This window comes from Trichechus manatus, unplaced genomic scaffold (genome assembly GCF_000243295.1).
Source record: "Trichechus manatus latirostris isolate Lorelei unplaced genomic scaffold, TriManLat1.0 scaffold00040, whole genome shotgun sequence".
Classification (NCBI taxonomy): domain Eukaryota; kingdom Metazoa; phylum Chordata; class Mammalia; order Sirenia; family Trichechidae; genus Trichechus; species Trichechus manatus.
The window spans coordinates 17,363,766-17,378,918 of NW_004443976.1; the positions used below are offsets into that span (position 1 = coordinate 17,363,766).

General features: G+C 56.2%; 1 protein-coding gene across 1 annotated transcript in view; it reads right to left on the minus strand.

Annotated features, from left to right (window-relative positions):
- Positions 1-333: 333 nt before the first annotated feature.
- SGSM2 (small G protein signaling modulator 2) overlaps positions 334-15,153 on the minus strand; it is a 30,530-nt gene continuing 15,710 nt past the window's right edge. Inside the window, exons 11-24 of the mRNA XM_004376145.2 lie at positions 15,027-15,153; positions 13,215-13,349; positions 9,201-9,354; positions 7,351-7,415; positions 7,119-7,264; positions 6,496-6,624; positions 6,122-6,304; positions 4,018-4,410; positions 3,617-3,741; positions 2,995-3,077; positions 2,659-2,768; positions 2,120-2,216; positions 1,445-1,612; positions 334-1,242 (exon numbers count right to left, since the gene is read on the minus strand). Coding sequence (XP_004376202.1) covers positions 1,154-1,242; positions 1,445-1,612; positions 2,120-2,216; positions 2,659-2,768; positions 2,995-3,077; positions 3,617-3,741; positions 4,018-4,410; positions 6,122-6,304; positions 6,496-6,624; positions 7,119-7,264; positions 7,351-7,415; positions 9,201-9,354; positions 13,215-13,349; positions 15,027-15,153 — 2,004 coding nt within the window. The 3' untranslated portion in view covers positions 334-1,153. The remainder of the gene's footprint in view (positions 1,243-1,444; positions 1,613-2,119; positions 2,217-2,658; positions 2,769-2,994; positions 3,078-3,616; positions 3,742-4,017; positions 4,411-6,121; positions 6,305-6,495; positions 6,625-7,118; positions 7,265-7,350; positions 7,416-9,200; positions 9,355-13,214; positions 13,350-15,026) is intronic.

A 15,153-nucleotide genomic window follows, 5' to 3' on the forward strand; every position in this document is an offset into this window, starting at 1 on the left:
CCCTGGCAGATGTGGCCTCCTGGCCCCAGGGCAAGGCCTACCCTGCACATGTTGGGGTGGAGGGGGGATGTGGGGGTAACAGAGCAAGCAGTGTGCCTAGGCCTGGGGTCAGGGGCCGGGCCCTTCCTAGCACCCCAGTGAGTAAGGCTTCTCTAAGGGGGGGGTTCTGAAGGAGAGGGTCCCCAGGCCTCGCAGAGGCCTGAGAAGTGAACAGACGGCAGAGCCAGCCCTGCTTCTCACCAGGGACAAGCGGGGAAGACCCAGGCACCCCTGCCTCCCTCAGCCCCAGGGACTCAGCAGACTCCTGGGAGGGGCGATGGGCTGTCCTGGCTCCGGGGCCTGTCCCTGAGAGGAGGCTGCCAGACTCACCTCCCTAAAGAATCGCCCTGCTCTCCTCTCGAGAGCAAGTGCTCCCACCGCCTTCCAGGTCATCCAGGTGGCAAAAGCATCATTCACACACAGTTTCCAGGAATGCATCCAATGCATGAAGCACAGGCAGAGTGGCAAGAGAGACTGTACAGATACACGTGGGTGCACTGTACAGGTGGGGGGATGCATGAGGTCACTTCAGGTGACCAAAGGCAGTGGCAGTGCTGCTGAGGTGGGCTGCTCCCACCCAGGGCCCCAGGTCTCCTGCACCCAGAGAATGAACCCCCAGCTGGGGCTGGTGCGCACCACGCTGGGCCTGCATAGGGGCTCTCAGACGAGATACAGCACAGAGCCCCGCAGTCCCAACAACCTCAGTAGGTAGGGTCGGGGCAACTGCAGCCTCGGCTAACTCTGTAGGGCCCCAGATAACTCGAGGGAAGCAATGGGAACAGTCCAGGCTGTGGCTGCAGGGGCAGTGGGGCTAGTCTCAGCTGTTTGAGTGGGGAGTGCACAGGTGTTCCCCAAGGCAGCAGCTCCCTGAGGCCAAGCCCTCCCATCCTGGCCCTGAACTGAAGGCGTCCTTGCCCCCAACTTGCCCTGTGGGGCCAGCACTGCCCAGAGTCAGATCCCAGGCTCACAATCACTTTGTTAGGAACACAGTCAGGCAGGCAGGGTCAGATGGGGTTGGGCAGTCTTGGTTACAATGCCCCTGCCCCTCTCCCTGCTGGAGCCCAGGGGCCGGGAGCCCAGGCTCTGCGTGGCTGCCGCCTCCCAGCCTCAGCCCTCACTTGTTCTCTATGAGCATCTGCACCTTGTGGACTAGGTCCCGGGCAATCCGCAGGATCTCCTGGGCGTCGTGCCGCTCAGCCCGTTCTGGGGGAAACACAGATGATTGTGGGGCGGTCTGGAGGGAGGACAGCAGGCTGACTACCCTGCTCCATCCCCACTGCTGGACTTCTGACATCCTGCTTACAGGGAAGGGACCCTGGCATTCCTTGAGAAGCCCTCCAACCCTGCCCAGGCTAGGAGTGGAGGCCCCACCCCCTGCTAAAATCTAGCAAGAACCAACTCATACCATTGAAAAACTTGATAATGTCGGTGAAGTCCATGTTGTTGTCGCGGATAATCTCACGGTAGGCCTCCACCAGGGCCAGGGCAATGAACAGGACAAAGTGCCCTGATGAGATGTGTCGGGCGGCCCATATCACCTCCCACACGGCAAACACGTCCTCATACAGCAGTTCTGGAGAAGCAAGGGGCTGGGGCTAAGGCTGAGCACCCACGGTCCTCTGCATGGAGCCAGGTGGGGTTTGGGGATCCCAGGGCTAAAGTCCTGGATTCTCCCCATTCCACACAGCCTGGTCCAAGAGTGGGGTTTCTCTACCCTGGCCCAAGACTCTGCCCTGCTCTTGGTCATTTCCACAGGACCCCCACTGCACTGCAGTTCAGCCAGAGCAGCTCTACTTGCTATGCTTCACACCTTAGTGCTCCTGTGAGGTTTTGTTTGAAAAAAGTTCTGAGAACCATTGCCTTAGGGTAGTGCTTTTCATGCCTGACTGCGCCTTGGAATCATCTGGGGGGCTTTTCAAAACACATGTCCAGGTTAGTAAGTGCAGGGGGTGGGCCCAGGGCATTGGTATCTTCTAGAAGCTCTCCAGATGATTCCAAAATGTAGTTATGGTTGAGAACCACTGACTTTGGGGAAGGATTTCCTGCTGCCCCTGACTCCATGATCCAGCCCACCTCTCACCTCTTTTAAAGTCTAGCAGGAACCAGCGGTAACAGAAGTAGAAGTGGGTATAGTCTCCATTCTGATGCATCAGTTCAAACAGCTCTGAGTCCAGGATCTTGTGTTGAGGAAGGAGGAAAAGGACAGGGACTGAATGAATGCTGCCTCTCCCCACAGCCCCTCACCTCCACACCCAGGAAGCTCCGGCCCCCACAAGGCCTGGCTGGCAGCCTCTCTGCCATCCTGGGCCTGACAGCCTCCCCTCTGGTGTCCTCGGGTGGGGTCGCATTCTGCTGCCCTATCCATCTCTTGGGGCTGGACTCTTCTTGGTGTTAAACCATTTTCTGGGTGTTTGATTTCATCATCACTCCCAACCCTCACCAGAACTTTCACGGGCACAAGCGTTCACATACTCATACTCCTCCTCAATTGGTAACATTGAAAAAAATGTGTTTTCGTTTAAAGAACAAAAGTAAGACATATATGGAAAGGATATTTTTGTGGAAGCAGGACAGCCCAGTGATGTCAGCTTACGTGTCCATGGGGGCTGCAGACCTCACCTGGATGAGGGAGCGCATGTTGGCAAAGTGGGTGTCCATGGCGCCCCCATTGGGAAAGTTATGGCTCATCCTCTTCATGAGGTGGCTGAAACAGCTGTAGGCCAGCTGATCTGAGGGTAGACAGGAGTAAGGCCGGCAGGGGGAGCCCCCCGGCCCCTTAGGGCAGGCTCCTCATTACACAGGGGTGTCCCAAGCCCAGAGGACAGGGCTGGTTTATGCTCCCATTATCCTGACCCAGTGGTCTTTTTTTCCCTTCTCCAGCTTGTGTTAGCCCAACCCCAACACCATTGGGGGCACCGTGCTCTGGAGGTTGGGCGTGGGGTGTCCGTCCCTCACCATTGTCGAGGACGACCAGGAGAGGTGCCAGCAGGTCACACATGCCCTGCACGTAGCCCACGTCCAGGTGCTCCCACACGTAGCTGAAATGCCAGGCAGAGTTACAGGGGCGGCCCCAGCCTCCTCTCCCCTCTGGGACCCCTGGGATAGGCGGAGGGGCAGTCTAGGGAGGGCCCCTGGAGCAGCATGCTCCCCAGAAACCAGCCTTTCCACAGCCCTGAAGCACCTCTTCTGGGCCCCACAGTGGGAGGACAATGGTAAACAGCCCACAGCCCCTGACCTCGAGGCACTCAGGGACTCGGGGAAGAGAGACAACCAGGCGGCCACCCCAACTTGGTCTGCTGGGGCAGGGGAAGCCCTGGAGTGAGGGAAATCGGGTACGGCTTCCTGAACAAGGATAGCTGAAGTGGAGGTTGCTGCAAAGAATGAAGAGGGTAGGGGTGGGGGGTAACGTGCAGGACAAAGTGGTCCAGACAGAGGGAGCCAAGTCTAGTACAGGCACGGGAGAGAAGCAGGGCACCTTCGGGAATCTGACCTATCACAGAGTAACTGGTGGCAGCCGGGTGTGGGGTGGGCCCTGCCTTCCACCCCGCTACCCCCCAGCCCTGCCCCACAGTGGCACCTGCACATGACGTCTCGGAGCCGCTCAAGGTTGGGGGGCGTGAAGTACCAGTAGTTGCGGTCGCATCTCTGCACGTCCTTGTCTATGCGATGCAGGTTTAAGGCCACGGTATCCAGTAATTCTATCTGGAAGAGCAGAGGACCCTCAGAGGTGGGGTCGGCCAGCCCCTCCAAGGTTGGGGAGAGTGGGTGATGCCCAAATGAAGAAATGCAGCAAGGGCAGGGAACCGAGGGGACTCAGAGAGCAGACTGCCCTGGGGATGCTGAAAAAGGGGCTCAGCATCCACCTCCAGCACTGTCAGCGCATCCCCACCTCCACCCTGCAGCCCTTGTCCCCAAGCCTTGGGATGCCAGGGAGGCCTTGGGGCCAGCTGAGGGCAGCGCCTGGGAACGTCCACATACAGTGTAGGCAGCAGCGCACACGGCCGCGAGCTCCTCCCCCGCCTCCACCAGCTTGCTGGCCTGTGAGGCCTTCTTCTGGCTGGGATCCTGGGGCTCAGAGAAAGCATGGGCCACAGGGACTGGCCCGTCGGAGCCTTCCTCCCCTCCGCCGCCGTCCTCCTCCTCAAAGCCCATGCTCTGCCCCTCATCGATGCTCGACTGGATGCCCGAGGCCACGGAGTAGTTGCGAGAGGACGGTAGTCCTGAGTCTGGGGAGTCAAACTCCACCGACTGCTGCTGCTCCACCACGGCGGTACCCGGCGTCCCCACTCCCTGCTCCTGCTCAGGCTTGGGCCCTGAATCTTCAGTGCTCTGGGGCCCCAGGGGCTCCAGGTCATCCACAGAGATAAACACCTGGGGGGTGACACAGATGGTGGGGCTCACACCTGTACTCCAGCACCTTCCCAGCTCCCCACCCCCTCCCTGGGTCAGAGCTGAGCCCTTATTCTCTCCACACTCCATCCTCCCTCCCATGGCCTCCTAGGCTCCCTGCCTCCCCTCTGAGGGAACTCAGGCTCTGGACAAACATGAAGACACCATTTTTGGCCCTACCCAGTGCCCCCTCCTCAGGCCTCTTTCTGGAGCATGAGGACAATTATGAGGAGCTTCAGGGCTCCCTGAGGCTGGTGTAGGCAGAAGGGGAACTGGAGGCCTGGATACTTGGTGGCCTGTTTGAGCTAAGTCTCATTCTACAAGGCTCTCCTCAGGTCATGTGACTGCCTCAGCCTGGGAAAGCTTCATTACTGGTGTCTTGATGTGGCTGTTGGAGTACCTGGGGCGAGGGCCAGCTGGAGGTTTTAGAACAAACAAGTTTTTTTCCTTATGTGCAGTACTGAATGCCCAGCAGAAGAAGGCAGAAAACTTCTCTAGCAAGTACCAATCATTTATATTAGTTTTAGACACACTGAAAAGAGGTAAAGAGTGGAAGGACACATCTTATGGATTGGAAATAGTCTACCACCATGGACAAATCACAGGGAACTAAGAGACCTACGTAAACTTTTTTCCCCCTTCCTCTTTTTCTATTTAGACTGTGTAGGGAAAGGGATACTGAAAGCAGTGTTCACTTTGGGCAAAAAGCATGAAGTGCTGAGTTAGCAACGGGTAAAATCATGGTTCTGAGGCAGATGAGAGCCTGACTCAGAATACTGCCAGCGAGGAAAGGTGCTACTATCCTTGAGCTAAGGGGCTGGGGTGTTTGTGCAGACTCAAGTTTTATAAAACTCAGTGTCAGAGAGAGAGAGGTAGATGACGAATAGGGGACTGATTAAAAACACATGGAAAAGGAGAGTGTTTTGGCAGTTATATTTCTTTAAGTCTTGCTCCAACTTGAGTTTTCTGTTAGTACCACTAAGGATTTATTGAAGTAACAAGATGTAAAAGAGTGTCCTTAAAAATAAAACTTCTTAGCAGTGCTGGTTGGACCAAGAGCCATAGTTTGGAACTTCCCGTCTACCTAAAGGCAGGGGTGATGCCAGGAAGAACTACCCAGGCTCAGAACTGGCCTTGCACAGCCAATCCTATAAGATGGGAGAAAACATGGTGGGGGGGGGGGTACTTTGCTAGTAGACACCAATGGGACCTCGCTGAGTGCTCCCCTGTTCTCTGGCTGACAGCTCTGGGTGACACTTCTAGAATCAGATTATATTAGAGCTGAAAGGTGAAACTGAGGGGCCCAGAGATAGAAAGCTCTTGTCCAGAGATACTTGTCAACAGTGGATCTGGGACCAGGACCCTCTTCCTAGCCTTGAGGTCTCTCTACAGGGGGAGGGCTTCCCTAAATTCCTGCAAGTCCATCTTTCCCTGCTAGTTCACAGGAACAACCCAAACCTACACACAATTAACATGTAACATCTGTGTAACGTGCCCTCCTTCTCAAAGCATGTCCACAGGCAGTGCTCAGAGCAGCAGGCAGCATAACCCTATACGGTCACTGCATTTTTCAGTTAAAGCCACGAGACACAGACACACTGAACCTGAGCACTAGAGGTCGAGCGAGTACACAGGACTTCTGCGAGTCACATGCTGGCCCCCACTTCCCGCCCCTGTCCATTTGGCTCCTCACGTCATTGCTGATGGTGGAGTCCCGGTGGATGAGGCGCTGCACATGGCTATCGATGCTGCTGCCTGAGGAGAACTTAGCGAGTGTGGTGGGGTGGGCCTCCCGCTCCCGCTGCCTCACCACCACCTCGCAGGCCTTCCATTCCGCCAGCACCCGCTGGTACCTGGCTGCCACCATTGCGTCCACCTGCACTCGGATCACACCGTGACTGGGGGAGGGCTGGGATAGCTGGAGACTAGAGCAGCCGCTCTGCTCACACCCTTCTCTGCCACGCTTCCCTCCAGATGGGAAGGGGCTGAGGCTTCTAAGGCCCCCTCCCTGGGCTGCCCTGGTCCAGCTCTCTGAGCTCCCACCCCCGTGGGAATCAGCTCCCCTACCTGCTCCATCTCCTTCTTGCTCATGCCGAACTTGTAGTGGCCAAGCAGAAAGGGCCAGACGTCCTTGCGGATCTCGTGCTCCACGCCTCCATAGTAAACCCGCCGCAGCAGCTCCAGCTCCTTGTAGTTCTGAGGGACCCAGGGAGCAAAGACTGTGCAGCCCCCGTGGACACCTGGCTGCTGGGGGAGGCCCATCCCGTGGACAGCTGGGCTAGGGAAGGTGGGTCTGTCACTCTGCTGAGGCCTAGGCAAGTCATGTTGTGTGCAGCCACACCTCCCTCACCCCAGACGAGGGTGGGATGAGATCTACGTCAACCCTCCTTCCTTACAGGGCAGGAAACTGAGCCCAGCATGATGCAAAGCTTTGCTCAGTCAGAGTGGCACAGAGGAGAGTGGATTCCGCTCCAGCACTCTTCCCAGATAGACCCAGCTGTCTGAGATCTCACCATCACCTCAGTCACCCATGGCCATCGATCCTGGCCGGTCAATCTCCCTACCTCGGTTTCCCCTCAATGCACACTCAGTCTATGCAAGCTGCTCCCGCGGCAGGCTGCCCTGCACTCACCACTGCCCACCCCAGCCCTTCAACTTGGCCCCTGGCCCACAACTCCCAGAGCATGCACCTTTTTGTCCTTCTGATACTTGCTCCACACGTCCTTGGTGAGACCCCCTGAGGAACCTGGGGGCCGGTCGAGTGGGATAATGTTGTGGTGCACCAGCGCTGACAGGTGAGTCCGCACGGTGGATAGGTGGCGGCAATACGCCAGCCCTGCGGCAGGGAACCAGGAGGCCGTGACCACAGTGCCTTCCCTTGCCTGCCCCTGGGCCCCTCACTGCCCGTCACCCCATACTCACAGCCGTAGAAGGCCCGGGACACAATCTGCCTCTTCATGCTCTCACATAGCAGCCTGAGGGGCAACCTGTGGAAGCAACCAGGCTCAGAGTGGGTGGGCGTGGCCTATGTGGTGGGAGGACATCCCCGGTTGGGCGATAGGTAAGGCACTCTGGTTGGTGTGGGAGCAGGAGCCCAGCCCAGCAGCATGTCAGCGGGCTCCCACCCCTGCCTGCCACCTGGATAGAGCCCACAGGACATGGGGTTTGTCTATGCACCACTGATCCATCAGGAGACAGGTCCCCTCCACTCCCCTCACACAGAGCTGGGCCAGGAACTCAGGAGGTCTGCTTCCCTACTCTCGCTGCTCCAGGGTTCACAGGCACGTGCTCAGGCCTGGGGAACAAGGTGTGGCATGCACAGCAGCCAGGGAGCTCAGGAGCATCTTGGAAAGTGGTGTCCAGAGTGACCAAGGAAAGTGCTGTGTGTTCTGGGTTTCTCTCCACCCTCACAAGCCTCTTTGACCGTAGCCTGCCCAGTGGGCTCTCTGCCCATCCTACCCCTCACAGCCCTGAGGTGAAGAGGCGGGGGCAAGACACATACACAGTGACAAGGCTCCAGAGAGGCAGTGAGGCCAATGGATAGAGGCCCAGGAACTGAGGGAATGCAGGGCCCTGGATCCAGAATCTGGGCCTCTGCCCACCCAGATGACCTTGGACAACTAACTTCACTTTAGTGAACCTGGGTTTCCTCATGTGAAAATGGAGAGAACCACCTGAAGGTCACTAGGAGAACAGGCAAAAAATGAAGGAACAGTTAAAAGAGAACACCTGGCCAAGGCATCAACACCATTCCCACACCACTGCCAGCACATGACAGACGCCTAGATGTCTACTGCTGAGTGTCCTCAGGCACATGGCCTGAGAGCAGGATTTATGGCCTGAGAGCAGGATCTATGTCCATGTGGGGAAGGGGAGCTCACCTGTACTGAGTACCTACTATGTGCCAGACACAACTCTGGGCATTCATATAGGTTATTTCTCATTTAGTTCTCACAAGCACTTTAGGAAGCAAGTGATTGTATTATCCCCATTTTACAGATGTGGAAACTGAGGCTCAAAAAACATAGAGACTCAAAGGACCACATGAACCAGAGACTCCACCAGCCTGAGACCAGAAGAACCAGATGGTGCCCGGCTACCACCAATGACCACCCTGACAGGGAACAAACAGAGAGCAGGAGAAAAATATAGAATAGAATTCAAATTCATGAAAAGAGAGCAGACTTAATGGTCTGACACACTGGAGAACTCCCGAGACTATGCCCCCGGACACTCTGCTAACCCAGAACTGAACCTTTCCCAAAGCCCACTTTTCAGACAAAGATTAGACGGGCCTGTAAAACAAAAAATCACACACATGAGGAACATGCTTCTTAGTTCAATCAAATATACGAGACCAAATGGGCAGTTCCTGTCCAAAAGCAGGACGAGAAGGCAGGAAGCGACAGGAACTAGATGAATGGACCGAGGGAACCTGGGGTGAAAAGGGGGAGCATGCTGTCACATTGTGGGGATTGCAACCAATGTCATAAAACAATATGTATATAAATTTTTGAGTGAGAAACTAATTTGCTCTGTAAACCTAAAGCACAATTAAAAAAAAAAAAAAAAAAGAAAGGAAAAGAAACGTAGACTCAGTAACTTGCCAAAGGCACATGGGTAATGGTTAGCAGAAGTGAAATTAGAACCTATGTGTGTCCAACTCCAGAGGCCACCTTGTCAGGCAAGTGACACAGACCCTAAGGGCCGCCACACACACATGAACAGACATGCCATCTGGGAAGCTGATGTCCTGGGCCCCGTCAACTCACCGGTCAGGAATGCAGCTGCAGTGGCTGGGGGTGGCATATGGGGAGCTGCTGGAGGAGCAAGAGAGGCAGGGGGAGCCTTGGCTGCACAGGGGCTTCGGGTGCCAGGCTGGTAGGCTGGGCCCGAAGCCTTGCATCTCAATCATGTCACCGGCATCTAAGGGCAAGAAGGGGGCCAGGGTCAGAACCTGGCAAGCCTCCTCCCCCAAGCACCCTGCAGCATGCCCACCTCTGTGCCCAGAGCTGCAGCATTAAGTCACTGGTGGTGGAAAACCACAGGCTGGTGCCTCCCTGGTCCAGAGCCCAGAGGTGGAAATGGTGGAGAGAGGGTGCCTGCCACTTCCCAGCTTCCACCAAGCCTGGAGAGGGTCGGCGGGTGTCTCTCTGCTCGTGAGAAAATACTTTGAGTTGTGGGTAATGGCATTTGTCTATCTCTCTACTGGTAATGGAATAAACACTTGTTTTTCTAGAGGGAGGGGAGAGAAAGAGAAGGAACAACCAAGGCCTGAGCATCCTAAAATGCTGCTGCCAGCTAGCTTGGCCTTCGATTCAGCTTGGTCCTCTTTGACAAACTCCAAGACGAGTAGAAAGGTGTTGGGAACGCCGCAAACTCTGAACCCTCCTGTGCCAGCGAGGCTTCACTAGTTAAAGCCCCTGAGGGACCCCAGAGCCACCTGTCCTGGCCCCCAGGGTTCCAGATCTGGTGGCCAGAGGCTAAAGCGGAGCAGCACTCTCTGCCCAGCCAGGCCCCATGCTGCCAGCCCACATGGCCCTCCTGAGTTCCTCTCCCTTCTGGCTCAGCCTAACTGCACCCAGCACGGTGGCCTCTTGGAAATGCACAGGTGAGCTGGAAGGGAAGCCAAATTCTCAGGGCTGCCAGGCCACTGAGGGAGGCGGGTGGCTGGCGGGGCACAATGACCAACCATCTGAGTGCCAGTCACAGAAGAATGTGCCCAGGTGCCACCTCAGCAAAGACAGCTCCTTGGATACATCTACACGCCCAGCAGACTGATGCCTTCACGGCAGCCCAGCTGGTCTGAATCAGAACTCAAGACCCTGCGGAGCTTCCAGGGCCAGCGGGGCAGGGCACTGCTCGCAGGGGCCTCTGACAGATGAGCCAGATGAGTTTCACAAAGATGAAGCAAAGTGATGGCAGGAAGGGAAAGGACTAGGAGATGATGCCAGGAGACAGGAAAAAGCAGAGGAGAGTAATGAAGAACCAGGAAAGAGACGTGTGAGTGATGAGGAGACTTCCTTTGGCAGCGGCTTTCTCTGCCCATCTAGTGTGCACTTGGCTTGGCCTGGCCCTGCCTGCCAGCAGTCTGGAGCAGACCCAGGCTTGGTTTGTGTGGAGCCAGACTCTGGCTCTGGGTATGCCTTGGTGAAGAGGGCTAAGCTGAGCTCCCTCCTGCCCCCTCTCAGGCTGTCCTGCCTTGGCCCCAGGACTCTTCCCAGACATGGATGGGATTTTTGGTAGCTGTCTAGCCCTTCAGCTCCACCAGGAGGCAAATTAAGGGAACATACTTGGTGAGGAGGGGCTGCAGCTCTGGGAGTGGGGGGATTGCAAGCCATGCTCGAGACGGTGGGAGGGGGACAGGGAGGGGACAGGTGCGGGCGGTGTGGGCAGGAGCCTAGCTCATGCCCTGCGGCAGGCAGGGGAGGCTGGTGTGGGGGGGGACCGGGGTGGGAGCAGGCCCAGCGGGCAGGCAGCAGGCAGCAGGCGGACAGGGAAGGCGACAGGGTGGAGGGCAGAGGAAACAAGCTGACAGGGAAATGAGCTCATGCCCAGAAAGTAGGGCCTGACCAAGGCAAGTCTCCAGGGGCAATGCTCTTCACCTTAATTCTCCAGGAAGGAGCTGAACAAGCCAGCACGGACACTGCATCTCTAAATGAACCCAGTGCTAGCGCTTGGGAGTGACTGGGTGAGGGGCAGCGGGCTGGACCGGGGGTCTGCTGGGTCAGCTTGGACTCCGACTCTCTCCTCTGAGCAGGAGGAAAGTTTAAAACAAACAATCAGGACAGTTGAACCCCACAGCCCCTACGACTCCGAGTGAAAGGTGTCTGACCTGGAGCAGAATTAGAGTGAACAGCATCTCTGCTCGGTGGGGGAGGCAGCAGGAAAGGGGGGGAGGGAGGGGGGTCTGGACACCTGCCACTTGAGTCACATGCACAAGTCAAGCATGTTGCAGGCCGGAAAAGCAATGGCTAGCAGAACGGACTCAACAGTGTTGTCATTACGGACCGGAGTGCAGTGGGGGCTTTCCTCCCATCTCCCAACCAACTCCTCCTACCTCCCAACCAACTTTGTATTCTGCTCTCACGTCTCCTCCCCTTTCCCAAGTACTGGGGGTCCAGGGGATGCACACTTGGTTGGTCTGGCCCTCTGAGTTCCCCAAGGGGATGGGAACTCAGCCTCAAGACTGGTCAGGGATGGGCTTCCTATTGCCAAGTGTGCCAAGACGAGGGCTCTGCTGGGAAGCCCCAGCCTGATGACTAGGCTCCTGGGAGGCTGTGTGTAGGTTAAGAAGGGGTTCCTTGCCTCCTCCCAGAGCTCAGCATTCCCATGCGGCTCAGTCAGTTGACCTGTAAATAAGCATCAGCCCTCAAGCCAAGGTTTGCAAGGAACCAGGGGCAGGCCTTTGTGCAGGAAATAAACATGGTAAGTGGGACCCTCCCCCGCCTTTCCCATCTGGGCCTGGCCCACTGACTCCTCCTATTGGAAGGGATAGGCGGGAGGGAAGGCATGAGACAGACACATGGGGGGCAAGAGGGGGCAGCTGCAGGGCTGTGCTAAGGGTACACTTGGTGTGTTCTATGGCACAGACTTGGTTGCCCAAGAATGGGGCTGGGCTAAGGAATCAGGCTTCTTGGCAGAACTTTGCAGAAGCATAAGGGGAGTGTTACATATTTTTGGACACCGTCTCCAGGGACAGGCGAGGGGAAGAAGCAATTCATTCTGTGGCATGAGAACGTGTGGGAAGAGGGAAGTGTACCCTAAAGTAGGGAAGTTCTCCTAGACTATGAGAGCTGACCTTAGCCCCTTCTTAACCTCCTCTTGAGCTCCCCTGCCGGGCCCTCACAGGTTCCTTGGCTGACCACTCTCCAGAAAGAGTGGAGCTCCTTCTCCACCATCCAGCTCTGTGACATGGATGAGAAAAGGTGAGAGGCTGTGCTGTGCTGTGCTGCTTGCAATGATGGGGGCTCTGCAGTCGTGGAGAGGGAACCCCTATGCACCTGCCCTACATCCCCAGTGCCTGCACAGCACCTGGCAGAGACAAGGACGCTGAGCTTTGCGGTGGTGAAAAATGTGCTCCAAATCACTGAGCTGAGCAGAGGCATTTCTGGGACTAGAACTCATGCCACCATGCCCTGTGCCCCCTTCCTGAACACTGCAAATATTTCTAGATTTCATACTAAAGCACCAGGCCATTCTGCTGGGAAAACTGAGCCCTGGGGTCTCTCCATGGTGGCCCCTAGCCCCCCACCTGATCCACAAGACTGTCCTCATGACCTGTGCAGCCCCTACTCCTGCCCAGGACAGCCACATCCCCCTGTCCTGTTTCTGCTAATTCAGGAGTCAGGGGTACAGGGCCCAGAGGCCGGGCTTCCCAATCAGCATGAAAGAATGAAAGAAACACTGTACTGGGCTTGCTGCCAGCATGATCCTCGGGAGTGGAGATGGGGCTCAGAGAGACCTGTGGGGCTCCCAACAGGCAACCAGGAAATCGCAGACCCTTCCACCAATAGATCCGTTTCCTCCCAGCCATGCAACCCTGTCCTTACAGACTGGATTAGGTGCCCAGAGCCACCTGCTCTTGTGCCATGCCCTCCTCTTGCCAGCACTCGTCTGGCCTCCTTCCGGCCTTCCCTGACCTGCCTCCAGATGGAAGGCAACTGCCTGGGCCCGAGTCCCGTAATGCCAACACTGCCATTAGAGCCCCTGCAGTTCGTGGCAGGTGGGCCCAGGGGGGTGGGGTGGGGGATGAGGTGGGGCAGGAAGAGGGTAAGGATAAAAACCTTTCATTGGATTGGGAGCTGTGAGGTTCCGCGAGCAGATCATTGAGAGCATCGAATGCAGTTTATCCTCCTCTTCCTCATCATCGTCCACCGAGGCCGCGCGGCTGGCCGCTAGGTGGTGGTAGTTAATAGTGACTGCTCAAAGACAACAGCGAGAGAGGCAGAGGCATGAGGACCATTGTCCCTCCTCAAGGTGAGTGGAATGGAGTTCCGGGGTCACCTGGAACCTGCAGGATGTGGAAGGGGAGACCTGAGAGCTCTTTTGATGGCCTATTTGGGGGAACATGGAAAAAAGGCGGGAGGATGGAGGTGGCTACAGACTCCACTCTTGAGGACGCCCCTCCAGGAAGAAGAGAGAACTGAGGAGGGGAGAAGGGCAGTGAAAGACAAGACCACCTGTGGCAGGACAACAGCTCAGGACTCACCAGCCCTGGCCAAGGCTGGGCTCAACTGTTGGCAGACAGTCCTGCTCATTCTCCACCTTCTGTCACGTCAGGCTGGACCACATCTGAGGATTACTCCAAATCCCTCTTTCAGACTGTAAACTCAACCTTCTCCTAGTGCTTTCCCACAGCTGCTCACGAGGAACCTGAGTGACTCATCTGGCTTCCTCTCTGGGCCCTAGCTTACTCTCTGGGGAAGTGGTCCTTGAACAGTGACATGAACAGAACTGGGAAATGCCAAGCCTTAAAGAGGGGAAGTGGAGACAATAGTCAAAATGGAGAAACAGCCCGAGTTGAAATGCTAGGTTTGCAAACATATTCTGGCAAAAGATATAGCTCCTTGTCAGGCACATCTGGGTGGGTGCGTGGGGGCGGTGGAGGGGAGTCCCAATATCCTGTGTCCTCCAAGCCTGTTAGGACTGCTTGTGCTGTGGATATGTATATGGCCTGGGTCACCTGTCACCTAGTAAAGACAACTTGTGGATTAAATTGTGTTTCCTCTGAGTTGGCACAAGTTAGGAAGTTTAGGAGGCAGGGCAGGTAGGTGGTCTGGCTGGCAATAAATGCTCTGAGTTGGGAAATTCCCTGACTTTATCTGCAAGAAAGCAAGTCTGGCCCAGAGAGACCCATGGGTAGCAGCAGCACTCTGGGTAGGAAGGGAACTTCAGTGTTGATACCTACTGATATGCCTCCTTCAGCCCAGGGGTGTGTGTTCAGGGTGCGGCAGGGAGGAATGAGCAAAGACCTAGGAACTTAGGATTCATGAGGGTCAAGCCGACTTTGGGCCCCTCAGCTCCCAAAGTCCCCTGGGCTGTTCTAAGTCTCCGGTCTTCAGAGACAACTCCCTACTCCAGCTGAAGTGCCTCTGGTCAGTAGCTGGTTCATGGAGGACTCGGGCCCTTGTGGAGTCAGTGAACCATTTGAATCATCCAAAAAGAAGCACTGATCCCACAACCAGGCTGCCTGTGGTGATCAGGTGGCAGGCCAGGAAGGATGGCGAGTCCTCTTCCTTCTATTTCTAGTCACTCCACATTTTTTTTTTTCAGAGGCAGGCCATGAAAGGATGACTAAGAGGATATTTCACAATGATGACTGGGTCTGCTGAGCCAAGAGTCTTAGGGTGAAGAGATGGGGGGAGATAGATAGAAGAGAGGCAACTTTTCAAAGGGATGACCTGGTGGTAAAAGGTTCATTTTAGAGGCTAAGTGATGAACCTCTTGTCTTAACCTGGCCTGGCCCATGGACCTCCAGTCAATGGACTTCCATTCCCACCTGCCCAGCTTGCCACCCCTCCTGGGTGCACTGCACTCCCCATCCTCCCTAAGTGTCTTTCTCTCTTCCTCTGCTGGGTGGGGTTTGGGACACTCACTGTGCTCGTGCCTGTGGCCAGGATAAACAATCCGGAACACGTAGTCTGTTGCCTGCCCCATGCCCATCTCCTCCACATCCACTGACCGCATGCTGCTGCGTTTCCGTAGCTTGGGGAACACCTTCCC